The 12956-nt window shown below is 57.2% G+C and overlaps 3 protein-coding genes across 3 annotated transcripts; 1 reads left to right on the top strand and 2 right to left on the bottom strand.

Moving 5' to 3' along the window:
* Positions 1-28: 28 nt before the first annotated feature.
* L226DRAFT_529659 (uncharacterized protein) lies at positions 29-2329 on the bottom strand. Its single transcript, XM_067679664.1, has 8 exons — positions 2165-2329; positions 1857-2000; positions 1562-1795; positions 1428-1511; positions 1325-1372; positions 801-1268; positions 674-745; positions 29-611 (listed from the first exon to the last, which is right to left on the bottom strand). The coding sequence occupies exons 1-8, from the start codon at positions 2206-2208 to the stop codon at positions 422-424; spliced, it is 1284 nt and encodes a 427-aa protein (XP_067541818.1). The 5' UTR covers positions 2209-2329; the 3' UTR covers positions 29-421.
* Positions 2330-4133: 1804 nt separating this feature from the next.
* Positions 4134-5444, bottom strand: L226DRAFT_529661 (uncharacterized protein). The gene is made up of 6 exons (XM_067679665.1): positions 5275-5444; positions 5059-5204; positions 5023-5025; positions 4719-4834; positions 4584-4658; positions 4134-4521 (listed from the first exon to the last, which is right to left on the bottom strand). Exons 1-6 carry the CDS (start codon positions 5399-5401, stop codon positions 4416-4418), a joined length of 573 nt encoding a protein of 190 aa, XP_067541819.1. The 5' UTR covers positions 5402-5444; the 3' UTR covers positions 4134-4415.
* A 3416-nt stretch (positions 5445-8860) lies between these two features.
* Positions 8861-12217, top strand: L226DRAFT_499391 (uncharacterized protein; the record flags this gene model as incomplete). Its single annotated transcript, XM_067677717.1, has 8 exons — positions 8861-9225; positions 9285-9395; positions 9447-9510; positions 9564-10148; positions 10210-10231; positions 10284-11479; positions 11543-11899; positions 11951-12217. Exons 1-8 carry the CDS (start codon positions 8957-8959, stop codon positions 12215-12217), a joined length of 2871 nt encoding a protein of 956 aa, XP_067541820.1. The 5' UTR covers positions 8861-8956.
* Between the last annotated feature and the right edge of the window lie 739 nt (positions 12218-12956).

Genomic DNA, 12956 nt, shown 5'->3' on the forward strand with positions numbered 1-12956 from the left:
AGTACTGGGAACGAACACGACCAAGTATAACTTGTGATAAGGGGTATGCTAGAATACAGGCGAGTGGAGGACAGCGAGGGGGACGAACAGAGCTAACGACATGCTACTTTACTGGCAGCGGAAAGCGTCTTTACACGGAGGAGCGAACTTGCATGGCCCGAATAACGATACAATACTGGCGACGGCGGGGAGATATACAGAGCGCGGAAACAGCAGCATAAGCGAGGAAGGAACACAGCGTCGAAAGGCCCAAAGAGGAATATCATAGATCGGCCTACAAGCCAGGGCGGTTCGCACAGCGCAACCGCCAGCTAGGCTTCTAGACGAAACCGAATTCGATGTTCAGAGTCCGCAACGCCCTCCTCCGGTCAATTACTGAAGCGTCGATATCGTCGGAGGCGGCGGCGTTGGGGGTGGGTCGTCAAGTCTCAGCGTCAGGCTCTGAGGTCTCCGCAGAAGAGGCAACATCACCGTCACTGGGGAACGGCATCCTGTTTCTCTTGGTGCGCGACGACTGGTGTCCGTGGGCTTGGATCATGTGCCTGTGCCTTCGCGCTGGATCCTTGAAGCGTTCGTCGCAGTAGATGCATTGGTGCGGCATATGCCCAGTGCTATTACGAGACGCGGTCGAGTCAGATGACGATGAAACACGTCAAAGTCAAAATCAACGCACTGGGTGTTAAGGTGCGTGTCCAGATTACTCTTCTGAGCGAACCCCTTGCCGCAAACAGGGCATACACACGGTCTAGGTGACGAGGATCAGCGCCCTGCTTCGAAACCCTACGACGTGAGCGGCGCACCTGAGCTGAAGATGCTTTGATTCAATGTGTCTTTTGACCAGGTGCTTCTTCGAAGAGTAGCCGCACCGCCTAGTGGTACCGTCGCGCTCCTTGATCTCCCAGGTGCACTCGAAGTCGGTACCCGTGCTGGTGTCAGGCGGCGGGTGCGTGTACTTGGTCCACTCGTTCTTTCTCGGATCGTCCTCCCGGATTGCCCTGAGCGCTGCGTTATCGAACGCAGGGACGGCCGCGGGCGCAATTGATCGAACGAGAATCGCGCCACCACCGCTCGACGAATTTGACTGATGACCAGGGTGGGGATGCCTCGCAGGTCGTATTTCGACGTCGGATTCGGCGCCGAACCTGTGAGAGACATTGGCCTCCGCTTTGTCCACAGGGCGCAGTTTGTAACTGGGGGGTGCAGGGAGCGTCGGCGGCGAGGCGCTGCGGGCCGAGACGACCCTCCTGGGCGCATTGTTGTGGGAAAGCCTGATACGAGAAGTTCAGCTACTTTGTTACGGCGGCGACCCATGACTGGCACTTACCGAGGGTGTTTGAGGAAGCGATCCGAGGGACTGGTAGCCGATTCATAGCTGCGCAGTAAAGCCGTGAGTGCAGTGGCGTCGAGGCAATGTGGTGCGTACTCACTCCGAATCCACCGAGGAACATCTCTTACGCGCAGAATACGAGGGCGGCGGTGTCGAGACGGGCGAAGGGTGCGAGGAGAACGTCCTGGAGAGCGGCTGTTAGCTTCCGCCACAGTCAATGTCTGGGAGACTCACTGCGAGGAACTGCTCGACGTAGCGCGGGAATACCCCGAACTGGAGTCAACATCGCATTGAGGGGGTCTATACTTGACGTATATGACTGGTTCGCGTGAACGGGGAGCTTCTTCCCGAGGAGTCCAGCGGGCCCACATGTATGTGGCGGTCGGGAGCTCGTAGACGGATAGCGGAAGCTGGGTCTTTTTGGCAGGATAAGATGAGATGGCGTGCTTTTCGAGCAATGACCCGGTGCTGGAGAGATGAATAAGGTGAGCAACAAAGGAGAAAACAATGTTTACAAGCGAATACTGACTGTGGCGGCGTAATGCATCGAACCGGTGTCGGGGGCGAAAAAGATGAATCTGACTGTGGCGAGGGGGTGTCAAGCGGTGGAACGCGGTAAGAGTACATCATGGGGCTGTTTGAAGGACTTTGATCGAAGTTTGCGGACGGATGCCTGCGCCGGGGGGTTGTGGCGGAGGTCAGTATAACGATTCCCTGCACTCAAATTCGACGACAAATGGTCGAGAACAGCCCAAAACGCGTCCACAGTATCCAGAGTACCGATACTGATGCCCCCGGAGGGGGGAGTATTGGCAATTAATCACTCGCCACACTTACCGTCCGAGAGTCCCGGGATGGAAGTCGGTGTGGCGGGGCGGCATTTCGAAGGGCGCGTTCTCACCGAAGCAATTGTGAAGGACGAAGAAGAATCTTGGGGAAGCAGTGTGTGTACTGGTTAAGAGGAAAGGGGGACTCCAGGGAGGCGGGGGGGAACGTAATGCAAGGACAAGGGGGAGCGGATTCTTATAGCGGCGCGGAGGGATGGTCGGCCCTTGAAATCGAGTATCAGCAGAAGCGCTGTGGGCGCATGGAAAGTGATGCAAACCAGCACTGGAGCGAGGATCGCGATTGGTGCCAATGTCTGGGATATTGACGGGGGACAAGAACAACGCTGGCGACAATCTCGTGTGCGCCCGGCCTTTCTCTGGTAGCCTGCGCGCGTTCCTCCGCCCGTGTCCGCCATGCTCAGCCAGCCCCGCCGCCGGATCCTCCGGCACGGCCGAGGGGAGGACCCACACGGGCAAACCGCGCCAAACTTTCCCGCCACGTGGGCGGCTCCCGCGAGCCTTGGCGCCAGCCTCTGAGCTGGCGTCTCCTCCCGCGCGCAGACACCGCTCCCCAACAATCGCTTTCCTCGCCCACGTTTTCGTCAGGTTTCGTCCTCCCGCCGGTCGGCTTTCCAGTCTGCGGCTGTCCCGGTCAACGCAGGCTGTACATGGTCGATATCAGAGGATCTCTTCATTTTCGGCGGTGGTCGCCAACTCTAAACCCTGTTGCGGAACACAAAGAAAACGGGCTAGCACGCGCCTGGGTCTCTCCGCCGTTGTTTACTGCCCATACCCACACACCCACAGAGATTCAGGTTGCACCTTGTGCTCCAGGGGTATTACAGCTGAAGGAGGGTCATGGTCGCCTCGGCGGACCGGCAAGGCGCATCTTCTGCGGTCCACTCTCCCTCAAGGCCGTCCCCCAGCGTCTCTTCTAGAGCGACGAAGCTTCAGAGCGGTGAGTGCCACAAGCGCTCAGTGATAGGCGGAGTTAGGAAGCTACCCGCGACCGTGGACGGCAACCCCAGACTATGCATCCCAAGCAGCGTCGAAGGCCTCTCCAGACGCGCTAGATTCCAGCTGGACTCGCCTCTGGCCAATCTCCGGACCACAGGCGCTCACAGAACCCCCCCTTCGCTGCGTCAGGCTCCGATCCACACCGGTATCTTCTTGCACCCCCTTCTTGCACCAGTGAAAATCCGCGGAAGGTCGTATCTGTGCTCTTCTGCTGTTCGTCCTTCCACGACAATGGCCTCTTGTTTAAATGCCGGTCCCACACGCATGTCGCTCGCAAAGCGCTACCAGTGCCTCACCTCAAGTCGAGTCACCGGAAAGCGCTGTGCGAGTCATTAGTGCTGATTCAGTATGTCTTATGGACGTCGTGAACAGGTCCGTGGCATGGCTACTGGCGCGCTGGTGAGAGAGGTACTTGCCCGACGTCTTTGCGGGAGGGTTGACGCCATCGGATTCGTCTTCCTCAGTCCGACTCGACTTGCCCCTCGTATGACTAGAGCAGAACGGCATGAATGCGACAGCTCGACGCGCCGGTGCGGTAACTTTACCAGCAACCTTACCTGCTACATATCACTCCATCTTTGTTTCCCGCAGTCGGCAAATACCCATATGAATATTCGGCCCTCGCAACGCTTCTCGGAGCTGCAACCTCCCCATTGCATTCTGCACAGACCGGCAACTCCACAGCTCTCCGGTACTCGGTCAATAAAGTGCTAGTGCATAACGCTGCGACGCTGCCGGAGGTCCGGTGTTCATGGGTTCATGTCCGAGGAGCGCTCTGCTGGGATCCTCGATGGTCTTATCTGGTATGGTCAGTAACGCTCGTCCCTCTTCACCACGTCTCAACGGATTCCGCGGACCGGGAGAGACGATGCCGCTCTTGGGAAAGCTAGACGCTACAATGCGCATGACCCATACTGAACGCTGGAGAAGGTTTGGGCCCTCCGCCAGTACCACAAGGAAGGGGGGGGGGCAGCAAGTTCTATGATCTATATGATGTGTGATATATAAATATACAGCGCGCTATGATACGAGTTCTAGGAGTATGTACAGTAAGGTCTACAGTAAGTGCAACACGTGCAATATACTCTACGAGATTACAGCAAGGGGTGCGCTACAACATTATATGGCTATACACTTGCGACGGAGATAGGGAGCCGACAGTGATGGAGATGCGGAAAGTCTATAGGAGAAATGCAGACCTCGTCTATGAGCGCTGCGCTCGCGCTTGCTTGGAAGCAGAGTTCTCAGGAGTTCTCTGGCGTGAGGCCGTGTCTCTCACAAAGATGGGCAAACCGGTCGTTGGCGTTACGGAACTTGCGTGAGCATTCGATGCAAGGTGCGTCCACGATACTGCAGGTGAAGTATGTCAGAGGCGAAGTGCAGGGGGGACGATGCCGGGCTGCGATACTCACTGCACCCATTCATGCCTGGCGTAACGGGCGAGTTCTTTGAACCGCCATCCGCATATATTACAAACGAAATACGGGCTTGAATTGAAAGGACGGTCAGACACCAAGGCTCGCAGCTGAAGTAGGCGGACGACGTACAAGTACTGGTTATGCACAACGCGCAGGTGTTCTTGAGCATCCTCGAGCTTGACGAGTTGGGGGCAGTTGCTGCCCCGAATCTTGTCACCACAAATGAAGCGCTCGGGGTCCCTAGTCCGTTTGAGGAGGTTGATGAGGTCACTGTAGACGATAGTTTACACAGTCAGCGACTGTGGCGGAGACAGGTGCGCTGCGAGGGGGACTCGCAGCGTGCCTCTGGAGGATTTGACTCACCCAGAAGCCATAGCGATGTTCGTGTCGTTTCCGTGTAGGAGAATGCGTTCGGTGTTCTGTGAGCATCTAGACGAGTTCGAGAGGAGTACTTAACAGCGTACCGTACTGAGCGTTCGTACACAGTGAGCAGCGCCCTCTTAGCGGTGAGGAAAAATCCACATCTCCCGGCGCACATGCCTCGATGCACTGAGGTCGAGATACTGGCAGCGCGCCGTACGAGGGAGAACAGATGGGGGCCCATGACGCGCAACTCTCGAGCACCAGCACATGCGGTGTCAGATCGATGCGTGATCTCCGTGGTATTAGGAGGGGACGGACTCACCTCGACGAATGGCGGCACGCGGAAACTGCGATGGGACGGCCGTGAACCCTATGACGCAGGAGCTTGCAACGGTGGCGGCGGCGACCAAGGTCGTTCCGCCACACCCGCGACACCTCGGGTAGCCCATCCCGCCCGCCTGTCCGAGTACGCTAGACCGTTCCTTGGACACGATTACACGGCTCGCGCCGGGCGGTCAATCGATAGACAACACACTTGCCGCCGTCGTCCAGTGCAGCCCCGCCGGGCTCTCGGGGGGGCCTCTGTCGGGCTGTATCGATTGTGGGTCCCCGTGTGTGTCTTTGGATGGACTTGAGGCCCGGGGGGGAGGCATCGTAACACGTATTCAAGTTTCGTCGTACGAACCCCCGTGTCCGTGTCCGCCCCGCGCGCGGACGGGAGCTCAGCATCCAGCTCCCAGTGTGGGTGAGGTTGATGGACCCAGACGAGGTGGGGAAGCGGGGGCTGATTGTGTCCGTGCAGGGCGCTGCCGCTGTTGCCTCAGAGTTCGCGGTGAGAGCGCGCTGTAGCAGCGATGATGGGTCGCCAAAGAAAGAGTTGCGCCGCGCTGGGAGCGGGCACGCCACCATCCGAGTCGGTGCGCGGTATGGCCTCTACTGGCCCTGATCGGGGTTATGGATCCGAGCCTGAGTCGATCCGCTCATGTGGTCGTAGGAGAGCTGGTCATGGTGACGCGTTGACGTAGGCCATGAGAGCCTCAGGCGACGTGTCGGTACTGATCGCTATCGAGCCCAAACGCACTGGATGTTGGAAGTGAGCTCGTATTGCAATTCGGGGGGTGTGGCGACGACTTCCTATGCCATCCGGGATAGAGTGCTCACCATTCTGGACGGTCATTTCGCCGCTCAGGAGCGTTCTTGTTCTGCAAACAAAGCAGTACAAAGTCAACGCCACAGTCTAGGAGTCGTTGGGTAGCATGCGGCGGGGCATCGACGGACCGCCGCTCGAATATTCGGATGCCTCATGGCCGCCAATCCAGGAGAGAAAATTGACAGAGTTACCTGGAATATCAGAAACACTGATCACAACAACGGAGGCATTTCTCTCACCTTCTTTGTGGGTGCAACCGCCGGTGTGACCGTGCCCTACGGCTGCCCGCGTCTGAATCCGCATGGACAGAAGGTCTTCCTGACCCAGTATCGTTGATTCATGCAACGGCTCAATGGAGGCCCATACGGAGAGGAAGTGCTACTAACCACACCATTTCAGCGAAGTTCGCAGACCACACTTGGGCGAGATGAAACTGACAGTCTGCGGAGAGTCATCGTCCGAGTGGGCCGAGCTGGCCTGGAAGGCGGCGGTGTCGTCGGCAAGTTGGTGATTGCGGAAGCGCTCGGGGCCGGCCAGCCAATATGGGCGCTTCGGTTTCCGATCAGGTCGACGCCGATTGGTCACCGATCTGAACGTTCCATAATCGCGGGAGTATATGAGATCATCCACGCCGATCCTCCAATTCCTACCAGAAGAGGCACAACGCAAGTCTCTTTCGCTTGGTGGCTAAACGTTGCGGAGGTCGCTCGGACTTGCAGGAGGTACATAAGCAGGCCCAGGGTCGTATTCGAGTTTTCTGACAAGGAAATGTACATTTTCCCATGCCTTCACGGTGGGCGTCGCGCTCCCCAGTTCGGTTCGCCTTACGTAGAGTCCGTCTGTGCTCGGGCTTGGGACCGCTCACCCTGATGATCGCGGCACCGCAGTGCGCATTTTACATCCTATCCGGGCGTTGAGTCCTACTAGGAGGTAGCCATGATAACCACCAGGCCTTGAGGCGGTAGCAATCATCTGTCTGGTATCGAATCGTATAAGATTCGCGCCAATTCCAGACACTCACTTTGGATCTTGGCCACAACAGTCGCCTTGCCAGCGTCACAGTTTGACCGGAGCGCACTGCTCCGAGGATGGAGTCATGGTAGGAACTCGTAGTACGAGGGTGCCCTGCAGGCACTGGATGTGGTAGCTGAGGATGCCACAGCCGTCATACATACCACACGATCTGATCTTAACGGCGATATTGCCTCTTCAGTGTCACTGAATACTGCTACTGAACTCTGCTCACACTGAGAATGGCGCTCCGGTGGTCTGGGTACTCAATTGCGCTGCCGACAGTGCACGCCACCATGACTCGTTCTTGAAACCAATCTCGCCTCTGCAGTGTCAGGGCCGATATTAGAACTCGTAAAGTCTGAAGCAATACACTCACGCCGAGAAGAAAACCGTTCCGGTCTCAGATCTCAGATCTCAGCCCCTCAGGGAGTCGACAGGGTTGTACTGCATGACACGAACGCTAGCGTTGTCAAGCCCCCTGGTAACCGAAGGCGGATGCGCCAAAATCCTCTCTTGATTCTGTCGTCCGGAAAAACACACATTAATGCCAACATATGTCCTCGTTCGTTTGAGTACTTGGTCGGTCGTGGCCATGATTGAGTTACAATGGGAGCCATACCATCATGTTCCACATAGTTGCGGGACTCGTATGTGTTGTCCAGAGTCCGAGCTGAGGGCTCTTTCAACAACCTCCAGCATGCGATCAGGGTCTGCGGAGGCTCAGGCAAGGTCAGTGAGGCGGGCCTGATCGGTGTGGCTGGCCGCGATCGGATAGAATCCGGCTACCACCGCTCCGACCTTCTCGGCTCAGTCGGACTGTGATGTATGACGCATTTCTAGCTAGTTCAGTCTTACTAGAATCTTAGACACAGCGCATAGAGAACGGCATTGCGACTTCGCAGCTCGACCGCTCGCGCCTTGTACTCAGCCAGAAGGTGTCCTCATCAGATAAGTGCGCTATTTTGATTCACCACCGAACAAGCCTGAGAATACACCATGCGGGTTGTTAGCTGCGGATTGTGAAGAGAATCCTAGAGAATCCTAGAGAATCCCTACCTCCGAGTTCGTTGACTGCGGAATGTGAAGACAATCGCGCATCCGTCTGTAACGAACTTGAAGCGCACAAAGCTGCCGTCCCGGCGAAACGTTGGGGTTTCCACTCACGGGATCCTGGCAGGTCGAAGATCCGCTCTGTCAGTATACATGCAGGTCGCGGTAGACTGGGGGCGAGGCGTTTCGAGGCGCACAAGCGTGCCATGTGGAACCGTCTTGCATATGGACGCAATAACGACCTGCTGCATGACCAGTGGTCACGACCACCTGGTATCTGGCGATCCAATCCTCTTGCGAGGCGTCATAGCGGCCAGACTGCATTGAAAGCGCGGCGCTGCTGGAGCCGTCTGAAGATATGAAAGGGGCCAGCCCGTACCGTCTAGAATACTTAGCAATGAGGCCAGATTGAGGGCGGCATATGTTCTCCGATATGTGACGGAAACGACGTGTGCCAAGCGGGAGGCGTGTTATTCGACAGCGGGGACCGTGGCGACGGCAGCAAGCAAGGATGATTATCACTGGCAGATGTCGAGGACGACGAGACGGCGATATCACGGCTAAGGCTGTGGAAGTGAAGGCAGGAGAGAGATGAGACAAGAGACGAGCCGCCCGGGGCAGGCGTGGCTGGGCGCCTTTGGACGGGAACGCGGGAGGGAAGCCGGGGCGGGCACTCGAATGGCGGACACCGCGTCTTCTGGCGAACGTCCACATCGATTCGCTGGCCTTCTCCTCTCCCTCCCTGCTCGCCGTGAGCAAAGGGCTCTCCAGCCCCCGCTTTCCCGCCAAAATGTCTCTCGGTCCCTCACGACACGCTCGCCATGTCCTTCTCGGTCTCCTCGTTCCTTTTCTCTCATGTCTTCCCACCGTTCGCGCACAGACAATCTCAACCAGCATGCCTGTCCCGCCACTCCAGTGGATTGAGCTGACCGACCTCCTTGGGGGTTCTGCCGCGCCGCCCTTGAAGGACGCAACTATTGGTTACGACGATACGAACAGGATTCTTCTAATATTCGGAGGCGAGTCTCAGCAAGGTTTCCCGGCCAAAGCAACCTATACGTGCGTCTGTTTGTTCTTGCTCGTGCTTGACGCGTATGCTGAGGATGGATTGTCTGAAGTCTTGACTTGAGCGGGCTCCAGTGGTCCACTCCGACCCCTCCGACCGGCCTCGACCAGACGCCTTCAGTCAGAACGGCGATGATAGGTGGCGATGATTCGGCGGCGAGCTAGTAAGTTCTGTCCCCCCTCGTTGTGCGTTGCTTCAAACTCAACCATAAAAGCCGTCATGGTCATGTGGTGATTGATGGAGAGAGTTCAAGCGACAGTGCTGTGGCTGACGTCTGGGTACGTCCTATCTCACCAATGTCTCGACGCGCTGCACCCTCACACACTTCAAGGAATATGACTACACCAGCAAATTCTGGGCGCAGGTCGGATTGTCACCAGGTGGCCCTTCCGCTCGTTGGGGCGGCGTGGGCGGTATCGATCCGCGGACAAGCGACTCTCAAGGCACCGTCCTAAATAACACCATCTATATGGCCGGTGGATACGATGGGAAGAACCTCTACCCTCTATCGGAGATATGGCAACTCAGTGTGGGTGGAACGCTCTCATCCAACCTCCCCAACTCGGTCACAGGCAGTTGGAGCCGTGTGAACGTCGACAGTACCATTCCTGGAAGGGTCAGCGTAGGCGGCACGATGGTGGGACACCAGGTCGTTGCTGTTGGAGGGTGCAAGTCTGCTGCTTCACAGCAGTCCATATTGGATTCTTCTTGCGCCGTGCAAGATGCCCAAGTCATCGATACAGCATCGGGTAATATCGTGACCCCGCAGCCTTGCCTTGCTCCTCGTATCGACCCTGCCGTCGTGCCCAATATGAACGGTGCCTCCTCTAGCTTTAGTTCGCAAGCATTTGTACTGTTCGGGACCTTCAACAGCACCTTATGGAATGATGGTGGCGGATCTGCGCGCGGAGAAGTTGTGAGTCTTCCTCCCCCCATCAACTTTGAGAAGGATGCATGCTGACGTGTTCATTCAATAGGATGTTCTTGATATTGGAACAGGTTCGTTGGCATGCACGACGCAGAGAAGAACTGATCATAACCCTAAATCCAGGCGCGTGGGCCCGAGTCCTACCTTCAGGCGACCCCGGGTCGAACGGGAAGCCCAAGTATCCTGTACCCCGACAAGGTGCTGCGGCCCTCTCATGGTCGAAGCCCCTGGTAGGCGACACTTCTATCGCCGCGTCGGACACGATCATATTCGGCGGCCGTGATGCGGCTGGCAACTACCTCTCGGACGTCTGGTTGTTGAGGGCTTACAACGCTACACTGACCAAAACCAACCAGACGTGGTCCGGATTTGGGAGCGGTACGCTGGCAAGCGGTGTCAGTGCAAACGGAGCAGGTGTCACTGTTGAATACATGACTCAGTGTGCTGCTGCGCTTAGCAAATCGTCCACCAGTTCCGGAACACCTACCTCTACTTCCGGCTCATCCACCGAGAGTTCAGGATCGGGGTCTTCCACAGGGCAAGCATCATCATCACCCTCGGTTACGTTCCCTTACAACACGTCGGCCATACACAAGTCCCTGGCGGCCGTCTCTGTTGCTCTTTTCTTCCCTGCTGTAGCTCTCTATCGTCTTTCCGCCCCTTCCATCATCTCCTCTCAGTTGTCCGATCGCAACCTAGCTCTCATGTACCTAGGCATCATCGTCGGCGTCGCAGCATATGCGCTCGGCGTCGTCGGCTTTGCGACTTCCTTCACTTCCATCACGACCTCGTCAGCTTCGTCGCTGGCTAGACGATCAGCATCTTCACTTCATCTGAAGACTTCCCATGCCCAAGCCGGAGTTGCTCTGTTCGCAGGGCTTTACGTTCTCGTCCCTCTTCTCCAGCTCATCGCGTTGTGCTTGAGGAGACCGGAGCCGAAGGAGCCGGAGACTGAGAGCAGACTTCATGCGGAGTCGACGGCAGAGAAGTCGAGCATGAACGAGCGTGCTGGTAGTCCGTCGGCGCGCTCAGAGCCCGTGGCGTCGCAGAGGAGTGGGGGCAAGCGGAGGGTGAGGTCATGGGCTGGAATAGGCACTTGGGCTGGTATTACCGGTCGACGATCAAACGAGACTGCGGCGACAGATGAGCAGGGCCAGACACCCTCACAGCGATCCTTCGAAGTCGTGAACAGGCCGATCCGGCAGCGTCGCGCAAGTGGAAACAGCCTTGCCGCATTCTCCGACCCCAGGCCCACCCACACGCCCCGCAATCTAAGCGACATGAGCTGGCTCGACCCGCGGCTAAACACGAACGGCGCGGTGCGTCATTCCTGGATCATGCGGTGCTGTTTGTAGATGCTAACTAGTGTGATCGTCTGGTAGGGTGGAGGTGTCAGCCCAGTTGACCGAAGAGAGCCCTGGACACCTGGCACGACCCCGATGGAAATCACCAGCACGAACGGCCTCATGATGAGCCATGGGCCGCCTGACCACCCCGTCCTCCCCGCGCCCTTCGAAGGCTTGGTCCATCTTCTCTTCCACGCATTCCTCCTCGCGCTCACCGTGCTGTCCCTTGTTGCCCTTTGGCAACGCGCTCCGAAGGCTGCATTCGGAGTCTTCCTCGCGTGGACAGTCGTCTTCTATGCCGTCCTCTTCGTCCTCGCATGGTTCGGCCACCCTCGAGAATCGATCCTCTCCGTCATCTTCAGCCGCTTACGGACCGAACCTGCCTTCTCGCCCGTTCCACGTGCAGGCTCCCCCGCGGGCTCGCGGCCGTTGTCGATGAACGAGTCCGTTGCCGTACCTTTCCCGTCTGACGGGCGGGGACCGTACCAGCACCACCAGCCACCGTACCGTGCGAACGGGATCGACCACGACTACGCGACGTCACACGGGCACATGTCGCCCGATGTCGACGACGATGATGATGAGGACGAGGAGACGCGGCAGCGCCGGATTGAGGAGGAGCTCAGTCGGCGCGACGTGTCGATCGTGACCGTGCCCAGACGGCGGCTGTACCTGCTCAATCCCAACCCACCAGAGGAGGAGGGAAGCTGAGAGTTGCCGCGTCGCTGCCGTGTATATTGTGTGTTGTGCGCTCGACTCCACATGGACTGGTGTTATTTATGCCTTATGCTCCCGCCCATATTGGTTCTCCCCCCCCTCCCCCCTCGCTCGTGTAGTTGCACCCTTCCCGTGTTCCGTGTTATATACAACACACCCCGTCTACCTTCCTCTCCCTTGGGAAGGCTCCAATTCTCCCTTTCATCATCCATTCATCCTCCATTCATCCTCCCTTCACCCTCCATGCAATTATACTCTCCCCTCTTCCCCCCTTTATTACCTCAATCCCCGGTTTTCCAAGTCATGCAGTCCGGTGTCGCATTGCTTTTCAACTGATTTCCCGAGATACCGCTACGCATACCGTTGTCCCGAATCCCTGGAGCAATCCTTTCCATCACGCTTGTTCTTGTAGTTTCACCCATAGTTAATCGCCACATCGGACATTCTACAATGTTACTGTATTCTGCTGCTGCAAAGTATGATATCGAGTGTGCTACGTATGACGCTGAGGTGCAGAGATAAGATGCTAGAAGTGAAGCCGAATGTCCATATGTGTTGCGGATGAGAGAGCATGTGCGGGAAGCCTGGTATGTATTACCGGTGAGTACGCTACGGAACATCGAAAGCCGGGGAAAGCAGTTCCGGAAAATGATGGATGTGAAGGGTGAAGTGAAACGGATGAACGAGAAACCACCCACAAAACAGAGATTGAAGTCCGCCAAAAATCAGAACT

This window comes from Lentinus tigrinus, assembly GCF_003813185.1.
Source record: "Lentinus tigrinus ALCF2SS1-7 unplaced genomic scaffold L226scaffold_2, whole genome shotgun sequence".
NCBI classification, from domain to species: domain Eukaryota; kingdom Fungi; phylum Basidiomycota; class Agaricomycetes; order Polyporales; family Polyporaceae; genus Lentinus; species Lentinus tigrinus.